Consider the following 22,210-nt stretch of genomic DNA (forward strand, 5'->3'; position numbering starts at 1 on the left):
AAAACAAGAGTTGGACGTAAACTGCATCCAATATGGGGGAGAGTTTAACTAACTACATAGGTGATGCAAATCAGCCCTTATAGGTAAATCAAGATTCTCCTCTTTGGACTTTTTAGAGCTTGTGTTAGCCTCATTATAATCCTGATTTTCTGTTTGGGGAGAGCCATGCTGTGCTCTCTAGTGAACTCAGGCGGATTTTTATAATATCTTGAATAGCATACTTGGAGAGGCACTTAGCAAGCATGGCATCCATTCTCTTGCTAATCCCTCATCCCTTTTGGTCCATGAACATCCTCACCTTTCCTCAATTGCCAGCGCTATCAAATCTGGATCTGTTCACAGTCCTTTTCAGATATATTTTAGTCATCTACATTCATTGCTTTCTAAATAAATATTTCTCAACATTGAGGGATTGGAAAAAAAAAAAAAGGCCATAAATGAGTTGTGCTGCCCTCTCCTGGAAAGGAAAGCCATAAAAAGCTGGATTAGCTGTAGCCCCAAGGGAGGTGCTAGGTGATGTGTTTACCACATGGCACTGGGCCCTCTCTTGCTGACTGGGTCTTGGCTGCAGTGCCAGACGCTGTGGTGTAAAGATAAGGGAGTGTGGATGGTCTTCAGCTCCCTATGGGGCAGATAGAACTTTTTAAGACTCTGTTTATTTGCACACAGTCCAGCAGCCTTCCAAGTTCTCAGTCCTTGCCTGTCTTCCATGTTAAGGCCTCTGCAGTGCAAAGGAGTTTACTTTGCAGTAAGTACCCTGGACATGAGCTTCTTCCCTTTCAGCTCTTTGCTATCCACCATGCTGCGAGTGACCAAACATTACCTGCCCCACATGACGAGACAGGGAATTTCTGCGCTGGCTTTCTAGAGATTTCCTTTGAGGACAGTCCCTCTAGGAAGAGTTGTACAGAGGATGACTCTGCGGTACAGAATGTTGGCCAAACCCTCCGATCTATCAACACGTGCTTGTGAAGTGCGTGCTTTGTATTGGGGGCTGTGCTAGCTTCTGGGTGACACTAGACCAAGTGCTCAGAACTTCTCTGTCTTTACGACAGTGACAGTAAAGCTGGGGAGAGGAGGCTAAAACAAGCAGCCTGGAGGAGAACAAGCTTTAATGTTAGATTGTGTTGTCCAGAAGGAGTAGCGTGCCAGTGATTTAGCCTAGCAGATAAGGGCTCAGATTCCATAGCTGTACTCTCTGGACATTTGATGTAAGTATAAATGCCAGTGCAGAGCAAATCACAAGAAATCCCACGGTCCTGTGATGTGGTTCTACTTGTGTCCATCCACTCGTTCCTCAGACTTTTATTTAGCACCTACTACACCCTTTCAGGCATTGTGGATAGTTCTGGCACTGGGATGGTCTCAGAGATGAACCCGTCATGGTCCTTGTACCTCTAGGAGCTCATAGTGTTGTGAGAGATACCAGTGTGTGATCAGTGAGAATCCAGTGTGACAAATGCCATTGCAGAGCCAGGCATGGAGGGTGTGTGGGCCCAAGGGGGGATGTTAAAGTACAACTGACTCTAGCCACCTCTTTGTCACTGACAGTCAGTATGTCCTTTTTATGTCAGTTTCCTTGTCTGGAAAACGGGAGGGTAGGAGTACTATTCTCCCAATCGCCCACTCTCCAGCCTTAACCAAAAAAACCATCACTCAAAAAGGGTGGGGAGAAAATCCATGGGAGTCGTGTGACTGTGGGGAGGCAGTCTTCAGATCTGTCTGTGCAGGGCAGATCCCCATAAGTTCTGCTGTGCCTCATCCATAGGAAATTTCCACTGGGATCTCTCAGAGAAAATGGCCCAAGGAGAGGCTTCCTGTGGGGTCCAGGGAAAGCATGTGCATGGGCATTCCCCACTTCAGACTGAGGAGCATCTTTTGGGGCGCAGGTTTTCTCTTCAGTAAGCTCATAGAGGAGGGGGTCAGCCTGCTCTTTGCCTCCCTTTGTGGGAGGCTTGGTGAGTCCTGCCTATTCAAGCAAAAGTGGAGATTCAACCAAGCTTTCTGTTAGTCTCTCAAAAGAGATGCATGAGCTGGGCACAGTGGCTCAAGCCTGTAATCCCAGCTCTTTGGGAGGCTGAGGTGAGAGGATTAACTGAGCCCAGGGGTTCAAGATGAGCCTGGGCAACTTGGTAACCTTTTTGGGCTACAATAAATCAAAAAACTAAGCCGGGCATGGTAGCATGTGCCTGTAGTTCCAGCTAATTTGAAGGCTGAGGCAGAAGGATTGCCTGAGCCCAGCAGGTCAAGGCTACAGTGGCTGCGAGCATGCAACTGCACTCCAGCCTGGGCAACAGAGTGAGACTTAAACTCAAAAGAGAGAGAGAGAGAGAGACACGAATGGTAGACGAGTCACTATGGCTAAAAGGACTTGCATATTTCTCAATACTGAAATCTTCCCTGTGGTTGTTAGGTTAATTTATCCCCTTTGTGAAAAGTTATAAAGCCTTAAAGAAAAGAGACAGGGAGAGAGGTGGGCTGAGTCTCTCCAATCGTGAGGAGGGAGCAAACCCAAGGAATAGTGGGAGGGGACATCTTAGAGAAGTAGAGAGGCTGTGTTCTCAGGAGTGGCTGCAAGAGGGAAGGGCAGTTAGGAGGTGCCCTGGTAAATACATGTAATCCCAGCACTTCAGGAGGCAGAGGTGGGAGGATCGCTCAAGGCCAGGGGTTTGAGACCAGCCTGGACAATATAGCAAGACCTCCTCTCTACAAAAACTCAAAAAATTAGCCAGGTGTGGTAGTTGGCACCTGTGGTCCTACCTATTCAGGAGGCTGAGGTGGGAGGATCACCTGAACCCAAAAAGTCGAGACTGTGGTGAGCCGTGGTTGTGCCATAGCACTCCAGCCTGAGCAACAGAGTGAGACCCGAACTCGAAAAAAAAAGTCAGAGAGAGAAGAACAGATGTGGAGCGCTAGTTCAACCCTGAGAGGTGGTCCTGTGACCTCAAATTTAAGAGCTTCCTCAACTTGTCCACCTAGGACTCGCCCTAGTTGAAATCATTCTCTCTAGGAGATATTTTCATAAACTGCTTGCTCATCAGCTTCAGGTCAGTTTCCTAAATTTGAAGCCTTGGGAATTCTCTTTTCTCCCCATTGTTCTCTGTCTCCTGCATAGAGTAAATCAGGAACAACCGTATTTAGCGCTTATATCCAGGTGTTGTACAATCACACTTTCCCTTACACTTGCATTGCTCTGGTGCTTCTAGAAAGTGAACTAATTTGGGAGAGGAGGCCTCCCCTGTGGCAGGCTCTGTTTATAAGACTCACTGAAGTTATTCCCATCCAGTCCTCTTGACAAGCCTAGGGATAGGTATCTTGTTCCCATCTTACCAGAGGTGGAAACAGACATTAGGGAATCAACCCAAGTCTCCGCAGTTAGAGTGGGGTTTATACTCAGGGTCGTTGCTCTCTAAAGCTGGCACTAGCCTGGTCTACTATCTGGCCCATTACGAAATCCAGACTCCTAATCTGGTACACGAAGACTTGCTAAAAAGTGTTCAAACTGTCCATCGGGTCCCGCTGTGTTCTCTGCACCCGCCAAGCGAGTCTCACGACAGTCTCCCAACTTCCATTTTCACCAGGGAGACGAAGAGTTTCCAGGGACCTCCCAGGCCTGAGCAGAGGAGAAAAGAATCTCCGTAGGTCACTCTTCACCGAATCTTATTTGTCACGGTCCACATTTTTTCAGTCAGTGGAATTGATTGTAATGATGATGACTGTAAAGATGTCACTGCAGCAAGTAACATTAAGAGCAAAGGCGTCTTTCTCCTCCGAGCAAAATCTGAGTTTCAAGAGATTCCCCAAAGCATCGATCTCCTTTCCCCTCAGAAATTTCCAAAAGCATTCGGCACAAAGTACTTGTCTGTGTTGAGATTCTGATGTATTTGTGCATTATTATTCATAGACTCCCTTACCAGAACAGGAAGGCCCGACTGTCGGAACAGTAGGAACTTTTGAACTGATGAGTTCCAAAGATTTAGCATTCCAGATGACGATTTATGATTGGGAGCTCTTCAACTGTGTCCATGAGGTAAGGTCCTCATTGGGTGCATTAGCAGGTATGGTAGCAATTCAGGCTGAAGGCAGCTGGCAAGGACCAACTCTGAGTTGCAACATGGAAACCACATGACCTTTTTGTTGTATATTGAGCTTATAAATACAGCCTGTTATAAAACCTTTGAGTATTAAAGAAAAATCTTTTAAGATTTAAAGTGTGCCATGTTTTCCTGAGCATATTAAGCCAATAAAACCTAGTTTGTATTTATATATTTAACAAGCCTCTTGGAAGCCTTTCAGATCTGATTGAGGTCACATTTGTTGACCAATAAAACACTGTCTTGACAAAGAGAGAAACCTAGTTGGTATTGTTATTTAAAAACAAACAAATTGTTTTCCTTTCTTTTCTAGCTGGAGCTCATCTATCACACATTTGGAAGGCATAACTTTAAAAAGACCACAGCAAACTTGGATTTGTTCCTGAGGAGATTTAATGAAATTCAGTTTTGGGTCGTCACTGAGATCTGCCTTTGTTCCCAGCTCAGCAAGCGTGTTCAGCTGTTAAAAAAATTTATTAAGATAGCAGCCCAGTAAGTATCTTTAGCTTGGGAAGAGAAAAACATCTTTGAGCTGTGTTTACATTCTTAGACTACACCTGAAAAAGAAAACCAGGCTATAGGAACTACTTAAGTACAAGAACGGGGCTTAAGAATAACTGAACTCTTATAAAAGATGGATCTCTTCTAGCTTTTATAATATTGAGCATCAACAGATAAGTTAACTTCTTACAGCACTGGTGCCGGAATCAAAATTGTGACCTTGGAACTATTCGAGCTTTTTTTTTTTTTTTTTTTTTTGGTTAAGCAGTTTAAAGATTCCTCCAGTAAACAAAGTTTCATTGTAGAAAGTTCTGTTTGAAAGACTCTTGAGGTGGACGTCCAGCATGACACATTCTCACCAGTAGAGGGCAGTGGAGCATGCATGTATACAACAGCACATCCTGTTCAACCAGAATTAAATCTGTGAAGTGCATGAAGGCGAGCTAACCTGGTTCATGAAAATCATCTCCATAAACATTCGAAAAAGGAAGCATCTTATAAATATTCTATTTAACAGCACTTCTTAGGAAACAATTTCTTTACTGCAGGGGCCAGTTAGAGGTCTCCCTGACATGAATTTAATCTTCCCCTACTACTTAGATATGCCTGACAACCTCCTGTTTACTTCCATGTTTTTGGTATCACCACAGTGCTAAAAATAAAATGCTAAATGTGGCCTATGGCTGTGAGACTTCTTTCCTTTCTGAATGCAGGGAGCTCTAGCACAGGAAGGTTGAGATCACAAGTGACCCCAGCTAGGCAATCTTCTTGAGCCAAACAGTTTAGATCCCACACAGAATTTGCTTTCCTGGGGTAAAAACAAAGAAATAAAGGCCATTTGACATTTTACAGATATCAGTTTGCCAAATGCCTTGAATTATTTTGCCAAAAATTAGAGGGTTCAACAGAAATCTCTTTGATTCAAAATCTGCTATCTCTTAATATGGAAAAACTGGTTATTTAAAGAAAGGTTTGGTAAAATGTTGCTTATGAATTTCTGGTTCTGAGTGTAGCCGCTATCCCTGGAAGCCTGAACAGCCTCATTGCAAGGGACAAATGCCTTCATGTATTTGGAATGAGTCGATTGTGAAAACTGTGACAATCTGTGCTTACTTGCTATAAGAAACAACATTCTCTCTTCACCTTGGCCTCTCATCAAACACAACTAGAAGAGAGAGGCAAGCTGGACACCAGTGTGAGATGTCAGGAAACTTTTTGGGGCCTAATCTTGTTACTTTACCGAGGCAACATAGGAGAGTCTTTTCAAAAAACCCTTGACTTTTTAAAATTTTTAAAAATATTTTTACTTTTTTTCTTTTTTAATTTTTTATTTTTAAAATGTGGGGTACAAGCCAGGTTCAGTAGCTCAGCCTGTAATCCCGCACTTTGGAAAACTGAGGTGAGTAGATTGCCTGAGTTCGTGGGTTCGAGACCTGCCCGGGCAACTTGGCGAGCCCTCATCTCTACAATAAATCAAAAAATTATCCGGGCGTGGTAGCGCACGCCTGTAGTTCCAGCTACTCGGAAGGCTGAGGCGGAAGGATCGCCGGATCCCAGCAAGTCGAGGCTGCGGTGGCTGGGGGCGTGCCACTGCACTCCAGTCTGGGTGACAGAGTGAGACTCCATCTCAAAAAAAAAAAAAAAAATGTGGAGTACAGTTCAGGGTTAGGTATACAAATGTTCGTTATACAGGTACCCTTGTTGATGAAATATGCCCCCAACCCTGGCAGTTTCCCACTACTGCCAATCCCTTTCTTGTAGTATTATGATAATTGTTCAAGGTCCGTTAATGAGTGAGGACATGTGGAAGTTCTTTTTGAAAATATAAATTTCTCTTAGGTGTGTGAGGAGAATCAGATGAAATGATCTCTTACTTTTTTTAAATCCCTCTCCCTTCTGATTATGTGAATGAGTAGGTGGACTTGGCCTTCAGTATAAATAGGTTTATGTTATTTAACCATCATTAAGCCCTATGCTGAGCCTGCTGCCCTGTAATGGAGCTGTTTACACAGCCCAGCTGAAGAAGATTGCAGACTTTATAAATCTGAGATCTACAAGAATGACATGGAAACCTAGTGGCAATAGCATCTGTCATACTTGGTATTTTTAGAGAACATCGACATATTCTGCTTAAGCTCTTTATCCTGCCCAGAATTTGGTAACACTGGGGAAAGCAGATGTTATTACCCCTTTGTTTACATATAAGGAGCTGTGGCATAGAAAAATTCTGTGACTTATCTAGGATGATAAAGTTATTAGGTAACAGAGTGGTGACCAGAAAGGCAGGTCACAGACCTGCATTTATTCCTTCAAGATCACATAAACAAGACAAAGGCAAACACATGGACGTGATCCTACTTGCTGCCTTCAGCCTCAGGCGTCTCCTAAATAACTTTCAGCCCCTGACCTGAGGGCACTGTCCCAGCATAGTGAAGGCCTCTCTTGTTTTCTGGCCAGTGTGATCATGCACACTACACTTTCTCTGAAATAGATTTTCCTGTTTCCACACAATTTAAGAATTACTCATTGCTGCTTTTGCAAGGAGAACATGGGTAGCAAATGCAACAATTTAATTAGCCTTTTTCAAAAATGTTAATCCAAGCAGGATTTCATTATGATATAATCAATTTAGATAACCATATTGATTTGGGGCTAAAGATTTAGACTTATTGCAAAATGAATTCTTTCCTTTTCAGGGGTCTGGTATGAAGAACTTGGGGTTTTTCTTTTTTTTTTAAAGTTAAATCAAGTACCTGGGTTAAACATCACTATTTTAATTAAGACGTTCTGGTCTTTTTCCATGTGTCTCTTTTTTTTTTTGAGTTGGAGTCTCACTCAGTCGCCCAGACTGGAGTGCAGTGGCCACTCCCGGCCACCGCAGCCTCGACCTGCTGGGCTCCGGCGATCCTTCCGCCTCAGCCTTCCAAGTAGCTGGAACTACAGGCGTGTGCTACCTGGCTAATTTTTTTATTTATTGTAGAGATGAGGTCTCGCCTGCCCAGGCGGGTCTCAAACCCACGGGCTCAGGCAATCCACTCACCTCTGCCTCCCAAAGGCGCGGGATTACAGGCTGAGCCACCGAGCCCGGCTTCATTTTTAAATATATATTTATAAACGCTAATTATGGCATAAGTGCAGATTCAAAATTATCCATTTCATTGATGTCAGTGAAGTACAGAGAAAGCAAGGCTATTCTTTGGTCAATTGTTTAGGCTATTTCTTGGTTTTAAAACTTGAGATTAAGAACCCAGTCTATAGGGATCATGCCTTGTATGTAAGTTAATATTTTTCAGCAAACCAGAAGCATCTGCACGGTGGGTGGAAGCCATGGCGGCTGCAGCAGTGTGGCTTCCTAGTTCACTCTCAGGCTGCCAGGGCAGGGTGCCTACTCTCAGGTTAAAGGTCTGGAAGCCCCCAAGGCCATTTTGCTTTCTGTCTTCACATCCCGTGGGATATTTCCTTCCAGGTCCAACAAGACTTTTAGCAAGTTTTGGGTTATATTATAATAACATTTCCTAGACTAGGTGTCTTTAAATTCCTTTTCAAAATCCAAACCTTGACAGCCAAAACCACCAACTTTCTAAAATTACAGTGAGAATCAAACAGCAGACCATGGTTACTTACAGACAGAGTGGAACTTAAGCAGTGCATTAAATCTATCATTACCATTTTCATGAAGAAGTCCTGACAAATATGAATGACTATCAAAAAATAAAACTTTAATTTTTTAAAATCTCACTCAAAAGGGCATTTTACTCAAACATGTGTCTCTTGTGTTTCAGCTGTAAGGAGTACAAAAATCTGAATTCCTTTTTTGCCATCGTCATGGGACTGAGTAACATTGCTGTGAGCCGCTTGGCACTGACGTGGGAGGTGAGCTTCAACTGAGATCCAGCTGTGACTTTTGCCTTAAGAATAAAAACACAGGCTCACCAGTGAGCTTTTTTAATAGAAATATCACTCACACTAGGATAACAATGGCAAAGGTGGGACACTTGGAGGGAGGTGACCTGTCTCCTTTTTTCAGTTGCTTCTGAGTAAGAATCTTAAAAGATATTGTCCTTTCGGGTATGGGAGGGGTGAAGAGGAGATATCAGCTTATCCATATATACAACGTAAATACTAATAAGTTCAGTTCCTAGGTGTATTATGAAGGAACCACATTGCTTGGAAAACTTTAAAAGTTCAGGGGGTATTTTTGGTGGTTGTTTTTTAAGTTGGACTCTTACTCTGTCGCCCAGGCTGGAGTGCAGTGGCATGATCACTGCTCACCACAGCCTCGACCTCCTGGGCTGAGGGGGTCCTTCTATCTCAGCCTCCTGAGTAACTGGGACTACAGGCACGCACCACCATGCCCAGTTAATTTTTTGTCATTGTTGTTGTTATAGAGACAAGGTCCCGCTATGTTGTCCAGGGTAGGCTCAAATTCCTGGGCTCACGCAATCCTCCTATCTCAGCCTCCCATGCTGGGATTACAGGCGTGAGCCACTATACCCAACCTGTTCAGAAGTTTTACTCATAGCTTCTATTGTTCTCCAAAATGTCTGCTGATTGCTTTTGCACTGTGCTTGAGAGAGGATGGAAGATCCATTTTTATCCAAGTAGTCATTTTGCTCCTGGGAGAAATAGCCAAGAAGCCAACTGTTTGGAGTGACTGAGAACTAAGTGTCTCCTAATCCCCCTGGCAGGCTTCTGTGCAGAGGAACACCACTTGGCTAATGTTCAGTTTGGGGCAAAAGTGATGCAGGTGTGTGATAAATGGTTTGTGGATGGCTGGTTATTTAAGCTAGAAAACAGCTTCATTTATTATTAGCTTCATACTCAAAATGTACTTGACCTCTTCCACGTGGCATATAGTTGAAGAAATACTGATCTCTAATAGAACATACATACAGAAATAGACTCTTACTCAAAATAAAAAAGTGTATGTAAGTGGGACACAGAAAGAGGGCAAGGAGTATATATTAGAGACCCGATCTGCAGTGGTGCTTAAAGGTAGCTGTTTGGATCTCTCAATGTTTTCCTTGAGATTATTTTCTTGCCCATTTCCCTCTTGAAACTATTTTCCTTCTTTGTCCGTCCTAAATGTTTTCATTGTTTATAGGGCAGGTCCTCACAGGTCCTTCTGTCTTGGGTTTCTCTTAAAATTCCAGGCAGATGTAGCACACAGCAGCTCATCCCCTGAATATAGGAATGAGAGAATTGGTGAGGCCTGCATACCACGCAGCTGTATCGTCTTCCAGCTAGTAAAAGGCTGGAGTCAGTACTGCCAGGAACTCTAAGCAGTGAAGCCACAGTGAGGCTCTCCTGTCTTACAGCCCGCAGCTCTTGGAGTCTCTGGAGGCCCAGGGTGCTCCCTCAGATAATCTGCTTTTCCCAGCCTGCTTCCAGCTTCTAACCCGCCCCCCCCAGAGTCCAAATGAGTTGTAGGAAAATTTTTTAAAAAGCCAGGAGTCCAGGGGTAGGTACCACATAACAGCAGCCAGATAGTAAGACTGGCCTTTGAGAAACAGCTGTCTGAGCCTTCTTTCCTGGTCCAAAGGGGGCTGCTGTGGAGGGTACTGCCAGCGAAAGGTATTAGCTGATTGACCAGGCCTTCAGTGTCACCCGGGATAGAACTATGGGTCTATAAGATTCTGTTTTTAGCATGTTGCTGAAACGAGATTAACCTTTCATTGACTATAAGCTTTTTTTTGAGTCGGAGTCTCACTGTCACGCAGGCTAGAATGTACCCAGCCTCAACCAGCTGGACTCAGGCGATCCTTCGGCCTCAGCCTTCCAAGTAACTGGAACCACAAACATGCACCACCACACCCAGATAATTTTTGGACTTATTGTAGAGATGAGGTCCCTCCAAGTTGCCCAGGCTGGTCTCGAACCCCTGGACTCAGGCAGTCCTCTTGCATCCGCCTCCCAAAGTGCTGGGTTTATAGACATGAGCTACCACACCCCACCAACCTTTGTGTTTTAAGGTGAAATATAATGATGTAATTCTGCAAGGCTTGCATTCATAAGCATTTTTTATTCTGGTTTATGCACCTATATTTGCTGGGAGCCTCCCATGTGGGTTCTAAAGCTCTTTTAATGCTAATATTCTCTGATCAAAATGCCTAATTGCAGGAATCAGAGGGTTAAAAGGGGGGGAGGGGTGGTGTGGGGGCTCAGACCACTTACAGTCTGAGGAATGTAGTTCTCTTTATGAATCATCCATTTCGGAAAACATTATCAAAGCTGCAGGACCAAAGCATCCGTAGTTACTTTTGGTTCAATGAAGTTAAAGACTTTTAAAAGGCACGTTCTCTATATTCGAGAAGATTATTCTCAAATGACAGGACAGAATATAGTCCAGCCTGTCTCAGAGATGTTTGATTAAGAGCCAACAGAAATACGTTTTCCCTAGAAATGGTAACCCATGATACATGTCTAGATATTGAATCTGACATATGCGTGTGGCATTTTCATTCCATTAACAGAAACTGCCAAGCAAGTTCAAGAAGTTCTATGCGGAGTTTGAAAGTTTAATGGTAAGTGACAGTGGCTCCTTTATTCTGTTCACTGTCTGCATTAATCCAATTTCTGATTAACTGAATTGAAGTTCTCATTTCGGAAATTTTATCTGTCCTTGTATGACTTTAAGAAGTTTATGATCCCTTTTAGTGCTGCTAAAACAAGCATGTCTGACTAATGAATGGCACCCTCAGGAACTAACTTAAAGAGGACTTATGTCCCACATAAGGTCAATTTGTGTAACTAAGAAAAGCAGCGTAATAGGGTCCTCTCCATCCAGCTCAGGTTGGCTATGGGTTGGAAGCTGCATTTTCCTTGGCTTGCCAAAATTATTGTTCCCCACTGTCTGGGAGGTGTTAACAGACGGAAAAGGAGTGACAGGGACTTGCCTAGAGAGATGGACAGGTTTCAGAGGGCAAGTTGGGGCCAGGATCAGGTGTGCTGGGTAGAAGTGGGGTGAACCAGACTTCCAGGAAGGAGGGAAGGCTTTAGGAGGAGGGGAGTCTTGTGGCTGAGGTTTGTTTTAGAGGCCTCATATTTGTTTTCAAAGGAAATCTCTCCCCTGGGTCCCTATAGACACATCTCCTTTCCAAACAAAAAGGAGGAAAAAAGCAAACTATTTTCATGCTATATGTACAGATGTTTTAGAACACAAATCAATTTGTTTAACTAAGTTTGCCCCTTTTTTGTAGCTACACTTGATTTTAAAATACAGTGGAGCTTGAACAGCATAGGGGTTATAAGCACTGACCAATCCCCACCACCATGCCATTGAAAATCCACCCAGAACTTTTGACTCCCCAAAAACATAACTACTGATAGCCTCCTGTTGACAGGAAGCCTTGCTGATAACAGAAACAGTCAATTAACACATATTTTGTTTGTTATATGTATTACATACTGTAATCTTACAATAAAGTAAGTGAAGCAAAGAAAATGCTATCCAGAAAATCATAAGCAAGAGAAAATGTACAGTATTTGCTATTCATTAAGTGGAAGTGGATTGTCATAAAGATCTTCACTCTTATTGTGGAGTAGGCTGAGGAGGAAGAGGAAGGGTTAGTCTTGCTGTCTCAGGCATGGCAGAGGCCGCAGAAACCCCACATATAAGTGGACCTCCACAGTTCAAATCCATGTTGTTCAAGGGTCACCTGTACCTGGTCGTGGAGTGACGAGGCTGGGTGTATTAGGAGGTAACCAAGGGGGTGTATGTGTCACGAGTCATTGATCAGCATCTCTTTGTCTCTCCTAAGGATCCTTCAAGAAACCACAGGGCCTACAGGCTGACAGTGGCCAAGCTGGACCCTCCTCTCATCCCCTTCACACCCTTGCTTATTAAAGGTAATTCTAAAAAATGCACAAGCAGGGGGTGAGTATTTGGGGGGTGGAAGATGAGCAATACCTGATCAGATGAATTTCTTTGGGAAGAATGATCGAGCCTATCCTCCCACCTCCTTTGTCACCTCCTGTCAGCCTTGACTTTTCTGAAAGGGTTGGGAAGATTTCTGGAGGAGTAGGGACCCGTGATTTGGAAGACTTGTTAGTAAAACAGAAGATTAGTTTAGAAATTTTACTAATCTCAGGTAAAGTGATTTCAAAAGTTAAACACCTAACATAAAAAGAACTATTATCACCTTTGTTCAACTGCAGTGTTATGCAAATCCACCAGCATAATCTAATGGTGCTATTGTACTTTCTTAGTATGACATATTTCGGTTAGTGATTAGAATGTGGCTTTTATTTCCTTACAGATATGACATTTACTCATGAGGGAAACAAGACGTTCGTTGACAATCTAGTAAACTTTGAAAAAATGGTATGTGCGATATTATAACCTTAACCACAGTGGTTTTTTTAAAATAAAATTTGCATTTGTACTAATAAAGGAAATAATTTCCATATATGCTGCCATGTTAAAAAGGTAGTTACACATAAAGGGGTTTTGAAATATTTGGTTCAAATTGGCTACCTATTCTGTTCTGTCAGTTCTCTTTTGTGAAATTCAATAGTGTTTGTGCTGTGGCTCACAGCAGCAGCTAGCTTTTATGCTGTGTGTTTCGTCCTTGATTGCCTGTTGCTAAAATGCACGAATGTTCCAGAGTGACTTACGTGTTGTTGTTTTGCTGTGAGGTTTGCAGAACTAGGTTGCCCCAGGATGCCTTTGAAATGTTTATCTCCCAAACCTGACTTTAGTGCATGTAGGTAAAAGGCAACTCTGCAGTCTTTATTATGGAGGATTAATCTAAACGTGTATTGCTTATCCCAGTCAAGTTCACCCAAGTCCAGAGAGGGAAGCTGACAATCTTCATAACCACACACAAAAATTTTTTTTAAAAATAGCAGATGTGGAACTGGCATGGAGTCAGTATTTTATTTTCTGGCTACCCTTGTACACCCTACTCCTGCAGGAGAAGAAAAAAAAAGTGGTGTTAACCTAGCATTAGCTACTTTGCAGTTTATTTTCTTATCTTCTGTGAAGCAATAATGCAGGTCATGCCAAAACCTTTCTTTAGCTACTTAGCACATGTCCATGGAATGATCATTGTCTTTTGAATCCTCTGGCTGCAGCCTGGATGGGTGGAGTGTTTTATATCTCTGTGGGCAAGCATTTGCCCAGGGTTATGATTTGCACTGTGAACGTGGCACTGCAGGAAAAAGCCCAGGACTTGGAGTCCAGGAACCGTGAGGTTCAATACTCAGTGTCATCACTTGGTAGCTGTCCCTTAACTTCTCTGTGGATCGATTTCTTGAACAGAAAATGGAGATCCTTGCACAATCCATCTATCTCTGGATCGTTAGTAGGTCCATGCTACACAAATCTTCCTACAAACCATAAAGTGTTATAGAACTTTTATAAGAAAACTGTTATTCTGATTGTTTCTTGGAATCAAGCTAGCATGCATAACTTCAGGTGAATCTGAAACACCCCACAGTAATCCTGTAAGGATCAACACCATTCAGCTTTGGGAACGCACTTATTGCAAAACCCTGCCTGGTGAAGTGCAGTTCTTGCTGGGCAGTAGGCCCCCATGAATTTTTTTTTAAGCCAGTCAAATTTTACAATGGGGAATTGAATACCAACTTTAGTGACACTAATGTTAGTAAGTTCTGATAACCCACTACCATTGGACCAACCTAGGTCCCCACATCTTAAGCTTCTTAGGAAACAGGACACGGGTACACACCCCTCAAAGACACACTATACTAGAGGGCAGATCTTTCCTCAGCGGTCTTCCTCTCCAGCCCTCACACCAGAGGCAGGGTATGAACATCTCTACTCGTATGTCAGTTTAATAACGTTTTAATCAAAATAAAAAATATTCTCTGCTCACGTATTAGTATTGAGCATTAAACAATGTCTCTGATTTCTCAAAAGAAAGCCTGTTTTCCAGAAATGAAAGATTTGGCATCTTACCCATGTGCTAAAGAACCTTCTGGATCACTTATGCAGAAGTGCAGACTGAGGAGTAGCTGAGCCAACCACTTAACCATAAATTAGACATGTACACAGAGATGTGGAAGTCAGGTTTCCTAAAGAGTTGACCAAGCTCTAAGATGGCTGAAGTTAACCAAACAGAACAAATAAGAGCAGCAAAGGATGCAAAGCCAGCCATCTGTCGGGGTGGATAAAAGTTGTTTCATGTCGGGTTTTAGATCTTGGTGTCCCATCCATAACCGCAAGGAAACGTCAAGATGGCATCTGTGGATCTTAGGAGGGTACCATACGCTTCCCCATTGTTGCACGTCATGCCCTCAGCTGTGAGGAAAGAGGTACTTCACACCCTGCTCTCAGAGAGTCTGCTATTGTTTAAAAGCAGCTGAATAGTTAGGATAGCAAGCAGTTCCCCTGCAGTAATGGAAATTAGTGATAGCGTATGCAAGATCAGTTTATTTATTTCTCACTTAAAAGTTCTGGCAGGTATGGTAGCCCTGCTCCAGGAAGCAATCAAAGTTCCAGGCTACTCTCTTGCCATTTTCCCATCTATGTGGTTCAAAATGGCGACCACCATGTCCTCATTCCAGCCACAGGGAAGGGGAAAGGAGAAGGTGAAGGCATGCTTCTTCCCTTTAAAGATGGAAGAAGCTAGGCATGGTGGCTCACACTGGTAATCCCAGCACTTTAGGAGGCTGGTGCAGGAGGATCATTTGAGGCCAGGAATTTGAGGCCAATCTAGGCAACATAACAGATCTTGTTTCTACAAAAAATCAAAAAAAATTAGCCAGTGTGGTGGCATACATCTGTAGTTCCAGCCTCTTGGGAGGCTGAGGCAGAAGGATTGCCTGAGCCTAAGATGTTCAAGGCTGCTGTGAGTTGTGATTATGCCACTGCACTCCAGCCTGGGTGTCAGAGTGAGACCCTGACCAAAAAAAAAAAAGGACAGAAGTTGCACTCATCACTTGCCTCACATTTTGTTGTCCAGCAACCTAACCCTATGAAAGGAAGGCTAGAAAATGTAGCCCAATTTTGGGTATCCATGTGCCCAACTAAAAATTAAGGAGTTCTATTATTATGAAAGAGAAGGAGAGCACAGGATTTATGGTGGCTTACTCCTTGTAATCCTAGCACATTGGGAGGCAGAGGTAAGGAGGCGAGAGGATTGCCTGAGTACAGGAATTCAAGACCAGCCTGGGCAACTTGGTAAAACCTCTTCTCTACAATAAATCAAAAAATTAACTGGGCATAGTGATGTATGCCTGTGGTTCCAGCTACCTGGAAGGCTGAGGTGGAAGGCTTACCTGAGCCCAGCAGGTCGAGGCTGTGCAGGGCATGAGCATGCTACTGCACTTCAACCTGGGCAACAGAGTGAGACTCCTACAAAAAAAAAGAAAGAAAGAAAGAAAGGAAGAGAAAGTGAGAAAGGATATCAAAAGAGTACTGTTAGTTTTCTGTTCCAGCAACTTCATACATTTTATTTCATTGGATACATCATACCACAAGAAAGTTTGATTTTAGACTTGCCCTTCCATAAGTTAGATGTTACTGGAAAATGAAATGAAATTTCAAAAAGATTTCATTATGATTTCTAAACCTGGTGTGTTACCAACTTTCCAAAATTTTCTCCCCATAAATTAACCCACTCCATCCCCGTATCACCCCCACTACTACTAGTGGCTGCTGTTATTACTGTGTGTCTTGGGAAAGGATTCATCTTTCCTTTCAAGTTAATGTCAATGCCACCCTCCAATCTTCCATCAACAAGGCCCAGATGGTGAGGAGAGTTGGCAGTCTCTGTGGAACTGGTGAGCTGTGTCCCCAGGGAGAGCCTTTGCCAGGAGAAGAAGTCATCAGGGTAGCCAGGAATACAGATACCTTTTCTTGATGGCATTGTTGTATAGTCAATGGCAAACCCACATGCCAACCCTAAGTACTCTTTTTATTTGGAACCTCTTCACCATTGAGTTATGAAATGAGGATTAGAGAATTTGTTGCCTATTGGTTTTCAGGATTTATGGGTATGAACCAAAAATTCACACTATGATCCTTATGCCAGAAAAAAAATAGCAGACATTCTTATATTTGGGAGGAATATAAAGGAATTTTTTTTTTATGTTTGAATGAAGTCCTTCATAGCTTTATTGGCATCCATGAATGTTTATAGCATTTAGGAGGTAGACGAGCGGTGGATCAGAGGATAAAATGCTGACCAACTGCCCCTGTTCCAGGCTGCAGTAAGCATGCCGATGGCACAGTCACTGCTATATGAGGACGCCAGTTCTATTTCAGACATACTCATATTTAGGTATATTTGTTTATGAATATGATTTTTAAGGTCGTCATTTCATTTGGAATGAGAAGAAGCATGGGGCAAACTTCTATGATTCTGGAAACATTACAGAAGCTAATTCATTAAGGAAGAGAAATGTTTTGAATCCTCTTATTTTTGTATCACTAAGCATGTCGTTACATAATTAACAACAATGTTTTCTATCACTACTAATATTACTACAAGACTCACGGACTCACGGAGAGAGTGCTGGACTTGTCTCAAGCTACAGGAAAAAGGAATCTCTAAGTAAAAATCTCCATGTTCAAATCCACCCTGTTCCCAGACCTCTCAACACAACACACACACACACACACACACACACACACACACACACACACACACACACACACCCCTACAGGAGTACTTTGAAAGTTTGCTTCTTTATATAGACCTCACAGACCAGGCTAAATGCAGATTTTTCCAAAGCATACGCTTCAAAGCACACAACGTGTATAGAGTGTCTCAGCAAAGGATTTTCCTAAGAAATATAAACATCTCTAGAAAGTAGCCCTTAGCCTGTAAGAGATGATATGAGGTTGGGAAGATAAAACATAAATACATGAAATACTAAAAATCAACAAAAGACATTAAAAACATGGTCACAATCATAATAAAGAGATGACAAAAAGCAAAATACAGGAAGGAAAACTTCATGCAGATGTATCAATGGTTAATAAACCATGTTGTATACAATAACATGAGAAAAACCAGGCTTGTTGCTCCAATCACCTGTCCAGCATCCTCTCATACTTTGCTTTCTCTACTGGCAGTCCAGGTTGGTGAGACCAGCCTACCTTCTTTTCCTTCTGGCCTTGGGGCATTTGCACTAGCTGTTACCTATACCTGAATCTGCCTTTCCCCTAGTCTTCAGCTGTGTGACTCCTTCTCCTCATTCAGGCCTCAGCTCCTGTGTCCCCTCCTCCGAGTGGTCCTCCCCGACCACTTTGTAACGCTGTTTCTCCACACCTAACACTCTCTGACAGATGACCTTCCCTTGACAGCTGGTTTCCCAGCCTGAGGTCATCTTCACGTGCCTCTTCATAGTCTGTCTCCCCCGCTAGAATATGAGTGCCCTGGACCAGGTATTTTATCCGTTTTGTGCACAGATAATTCTCCAGCACCCATAGAGATGCCTGTCACATTGTAAGTATGTAAGAAATATTTGTTAAACAAAAGAATAACCCAGCCATATCCTGGCGTTGGACTTAGTGAGTCAGGCCAGTGTGATAAAACATTTTTTAAAGATTTTATGTGACAAAATTAAATCCAAAAGTGTTTTCTATTTTATCAGAAAATTTGATTTAGCAGGATGTCCCAAAGCGCATAATGTAACTGAGACATTATAAAAGATGAGTTTCTCTTAGCCTTCTGTTCCTGACTGGACTTTGTTCTGTCTCTCCTCCTCCCTGTGGTGCTAACCGTGCCTGTCCTTCAGTGTCCCTCCCTGAGTACAGAGATGTGCACATACTCTGCATTTGCCCGGACAGGCACCTGGACGACCGTGTCCCACGGCCATCATATGTGATACGTACACTGTGAGCATCATGTGTGTGTTACACATGTGTATCTGTGAGTTACACAGTTCTTGGATATTTAAGGTCTGTAGCTGGAAGACAGGACTCAGGGTTCCCCATCAAAGACACGTACAGTGAAGGCTAGTTCAGCTCTCAGGTCCCTTGTGTCCCTGGTGCTCACCGTGCACTTTCATGTGGCTGCTGAAATGGGCACAATCTTTGTTAGAGGACAGACTGTGTATTTCTGGGTCTTGTGGAAAAAAATTCTTGTTCCAAATATGTGGAGGTCTGAGTGAAATAATCAGAGGGTGTAAATGTGGTTTTGCGCATGCTCAGCAAGGAGGGACTGACAGAGATCCTATAACTTAACAGTCATTAGGATGGGGACAGAGTCAAATCAGTCGAGGCAGAAATATAAGAAAAAGTCATCTGGCCAACATCAAGATCAAGCAAGGTAACGATCTTGAGAGACAACAGAAGGAAAGATAAAAACTGTTCAGTGCAGGCGTTTGGAAGAAGCCTGAAGTTGGGGAGCAGCTCCTGGGGGCATCCAAGCAGAGAGGCAGAATAGCCTGAGAAAGGGGAGGCCGAGGTGGCAGCTGTTGGGAGAGGGAGGTCTGAGAGTGATGCAGCACAAGGTGCCATTGCCTGGAGGGCCTGCTGGTCTGAACTTGAAAAAAAGTTGTAAAGTCAGCTCCTCTTCAGCATCGGGATTAGCTAAGGGGCACCTTGGACTGGGAGCACAAGAGTGAGTACAACACTGGCCAGAAAAGCTGGAGACTGCTGTGAAGGCCTGGTGGGTTATGGACACATCTGGGTAGGAGTGAGGAAGGAATTTGGTGGGCCTGCTCCTGCGAAGAGGACGCCAGGAATGTGAAGCCCAGAATGCCAAGGCACCCGTGACACCTCACTGGGTTTAGGGGACCTCACTGCATCAGAGCTTGAGGGAAATTTGCATCTGGGGCTATAGCATCAGAGCCTCTTGCCTGTGCCAGGCTGGAGTGCAGATAGCAGTAACCTCTTTCTCTGGACGGCGTCCTTGTGCTGGCCACTCTTGCAACTTAGACCCCGGGAGGGGCAACTGCTTCTGAGCTGCTCTGTTTCCAACTCTAAAGAGAACTAGATAAGTGAGAATTGTCACACAGTCCTCACTCACCACCTCATTTTTCCTTTCTGAGCTTCCCTCCCTAAAGTGCATGTCCTGAGCGGAATTCATCAGCTCTCATTTGGGCCTGTCCCTCAGTCCTGTAGGTTAGGAACTGCAGGAATATAATCATTTTTGCAAACAAGCTCTGAAGACCTATACTTATCATTAGTCCCAGAAAAATCAGTTAAAGTGTGGTGCGGAACTTGGTTCAATTTACTCACCTAACACCGATTCAGAGTGTCTTTTAAAGGAACATGTTCTTACATTTACCCTTGAATTATGGATTGCAGTTTTAATGAGCCAGTGGCTAATGGGAGTGTGTCATGAACCTCAGGTTTGCTAGGATGGAAGGAAAGATGAGAATCTCTGCTTTGGAGTAATCAAGCACTCTCCCCCTGGGCTGGCATCATAAAAATTGCCTGGCTGCTCCATGCATGCCAACCTGCTCCAGCAGGACCATGAAGCATAGGGTGTAATTTTTGGTTTCATCTCTGTGGTGGCAGTTGGATACCCTTAGTTTCTGCCAATCTAGACTGAGAACACTAAGGACCAGCCTAGGCAACATAGCAAAGACCTCGTCTCTACAAAGAAGTTTTAAAAAAAAAAAAGTTGGGTGTAGGTATATACCTGTCATCCCAGCTATTCAGGGGGCTGAGGCAGGAGGATCACCTGAGCCCAGGAGGTCGAGGATGCAGTGAGCCATGATCATGCCACTGCACTCCAACTAGGGCGACAGTGAGACCTCGATTTAAAAAAAAAAAAAGAATAAACAGCTGTCTGCTGTCAAAAAGAACAGGTGAGGCTTAAGTCTAGGAAAGATAGAAAGACTAACAAGATAGATTTTACTGGAGGTAAATGGAAAATCCTCTACTTGGTCCACAAAATCATACTCTATGAGCATCCATAGAGTAGGAAGCTGGAGCCTCACAGCAACTTAGTGAAGGAGTCTAAGAAGTTTAATTCACAGTGAGTTTCATAAACGTCAGGAACATGATTTTGTTTTTAAATCATGGACATGGCTGTGTAACATCATCTAGATCAAGGAAGAAAGAAAGAACATTTCTCTGCACTTTATAATTTGTTTAGTCTAGGACACCACACTAGAAGTTGTCCAGAAGAGGACCAAAACTCTTAGAATTGTTGAAGAAATCAGGAATATTTAGACTGAACAAGGAAAGACCTGGGAGTAGAACTATGTCCATATTAGCTCCATTCAAGTATTTGAAGACCTGTCCTGTTAAAAAGAAACTAAAAGTGTTTGTGGTGGCTCCAGAGCTCAGAACTAGAATCAATGAGTGAAAAGCAAAGAGAAAAAGACTTTGACTCAAATGATAAATGTCTAATAGAATGAAATGTCTAAAAATGAAAGGGACTGTTCTCAGAGGTAGTGAGTTCCCCGTTGCTGGATGCATTCAGTGGGAAAGGCACTGTTGATAGGCAGGCTGTAGAAAGCATTATGCACTCTGGAGGTGGTTGAAGGAGGTGACTCCTGAAGTCTCTTTCTGCAGCCCAAGAAAGTGCCTTGTGGTTGGGTGTAGTTGTTAGTAGCATGTTAAACATCGCCTCTGTCAATGGGTGCAAAAGAGGGTGGAGTCAAAGTATCAAGTTAATCCTTCTTTGGGTTGTGAAAGCGTCCCGTCCTGTAACTATGCATTGACCAGCGAAGTGAGTTGCGTTCACCCATCAGAACTCTGGGTTCACACCATCAAATGTGATTGTCAGATCTCACAAAGGAAAAGAATGGATCTTGTTATAAAGCCAGATTGGGATTTCGAAGTTAAACTGAAGTTATCTTCGAGTACAATTAAAAAGGATATGTCAAAATTTAAAACCATTGTTAAAATTAATCAAAGATTTAGAAAGGTAGAATGAACTTCAGAGCTGGAAATTACTGATTTAAACAATTGTTCTCACATTTTAAACCACATAATGAGCTAAAAATTATGAAGCCTCAGTGTATAGCTGTAAAGAGTAGTTAAAACTAAAGTCAGAAGGAAATGTTTGAACTTTCAGAACTAAAAAGCAGAACAATTACTCCCTACAAAATGGTATAGGAAGAGGTTTCTGACCCCTGCTAATTGTTTTATTATTCTTCTGAGGGGCACACTGGCAGCATTTCCTGGGGTTTTCAGTAATTACACTCCATTCAATATCTGAAGAATTACAATAATTCTACATGGAGTATACTTGTGCCCTTTGGATGCAAAGCCTTTAGAGAAGTGAAAAAACAACTTAAAAGTAAATTAGCAGGAAAATTATCATAGTTACTGTTTATTTCAGGGCTCTGTATATCAGAGGCTAATTATACATGGTATGCTACATTTCCTTAGAGGCGTTTGTGATATATTTCTCGTGCTGATCAACAGTCAGGAGTGCTAGTTGCTAGGATCCTCGCTGAAGTGAAGTTCTAACTTTTCCGATTGCCTCTTTGTGTATGAGAAATTATCCAGGGCAGACACATATTGCTTCATGCTTGCCAGCATCCTTGAAACAGTAGTCATCAGTGAGGTATTATGATGCTCTCGTGCGTGCGTGCGTGTGTGTGTGTTTGTGTGCGTGTGTGTGTGTGTGTGTGTGTGTGTGTGTGTGTGTGTATTTGTAAGGCCTTGACTCTTCTATGATTTTTTTTAACAACACATAAGCTTTCTCATAGTCATTTTCTTATACTTTGGCAAGCCA

General features: G+C 43.0%; 1 protein-coding gene across 7 annotated transcripts in view; it reads left to right on the top strand.

The window, feature by feature from the left end:
• The window catches only part of RAPGEF4 (Rap guanine nucleotide exchange factor 4), a 337,463-nt gene that overhangs the window by 308,938 nt on the left and 6,315 nt on the right, over window positions 1-22,210 (top strand). For all 7 annotated transcript variants that reach the window (XM_008064745.2, XM_008064747.2, XM_008064746.2 and 4 more), the window contains 6 exons: window positions 3,905-4,030; window positions 4,408-4,586; window positions 8,378-8,468; window positions 11,069-11,119; window positions 12,356-12,443; window positions 12,854-12,918. In XM_008064745.2, the coding sequence (XP_008062936.1) occupies window positions 3,905-4,030; window positions 4,408-4,586; window positions 8,378-8,468; window positions 11,069-11,119; window positions 12,356-12,443; window positions 12,854-12,918 (600 nt within the window). The remainder of the gene's footprint in view (window positions 1-3,904; window positions 4,031-4,407; window positions 4,587-8,377; window positions 8,469-11,068; window positions 11,120-12,355; window positions 12,444-12,853; window positions 12,919-22,210) is intronic.

This window comes from Carlito syrichta, unplaced genomic scaffold (assembly GCF_000164805.1).
Source record: "Carlito syrichta isolate Samal-C Ts95f unplaced genomic scaffold, Tarsius_syrichta-2.0.1 Scaffold307991, whole genome shotgun sequence".
Classification (NCBI taxonomy): domain Eukaryota; kingdom Metazoa; phylum Chordata; class Mammalia; order Primates; family Tarsiidae; genus Carlito; species Carlito syrichta.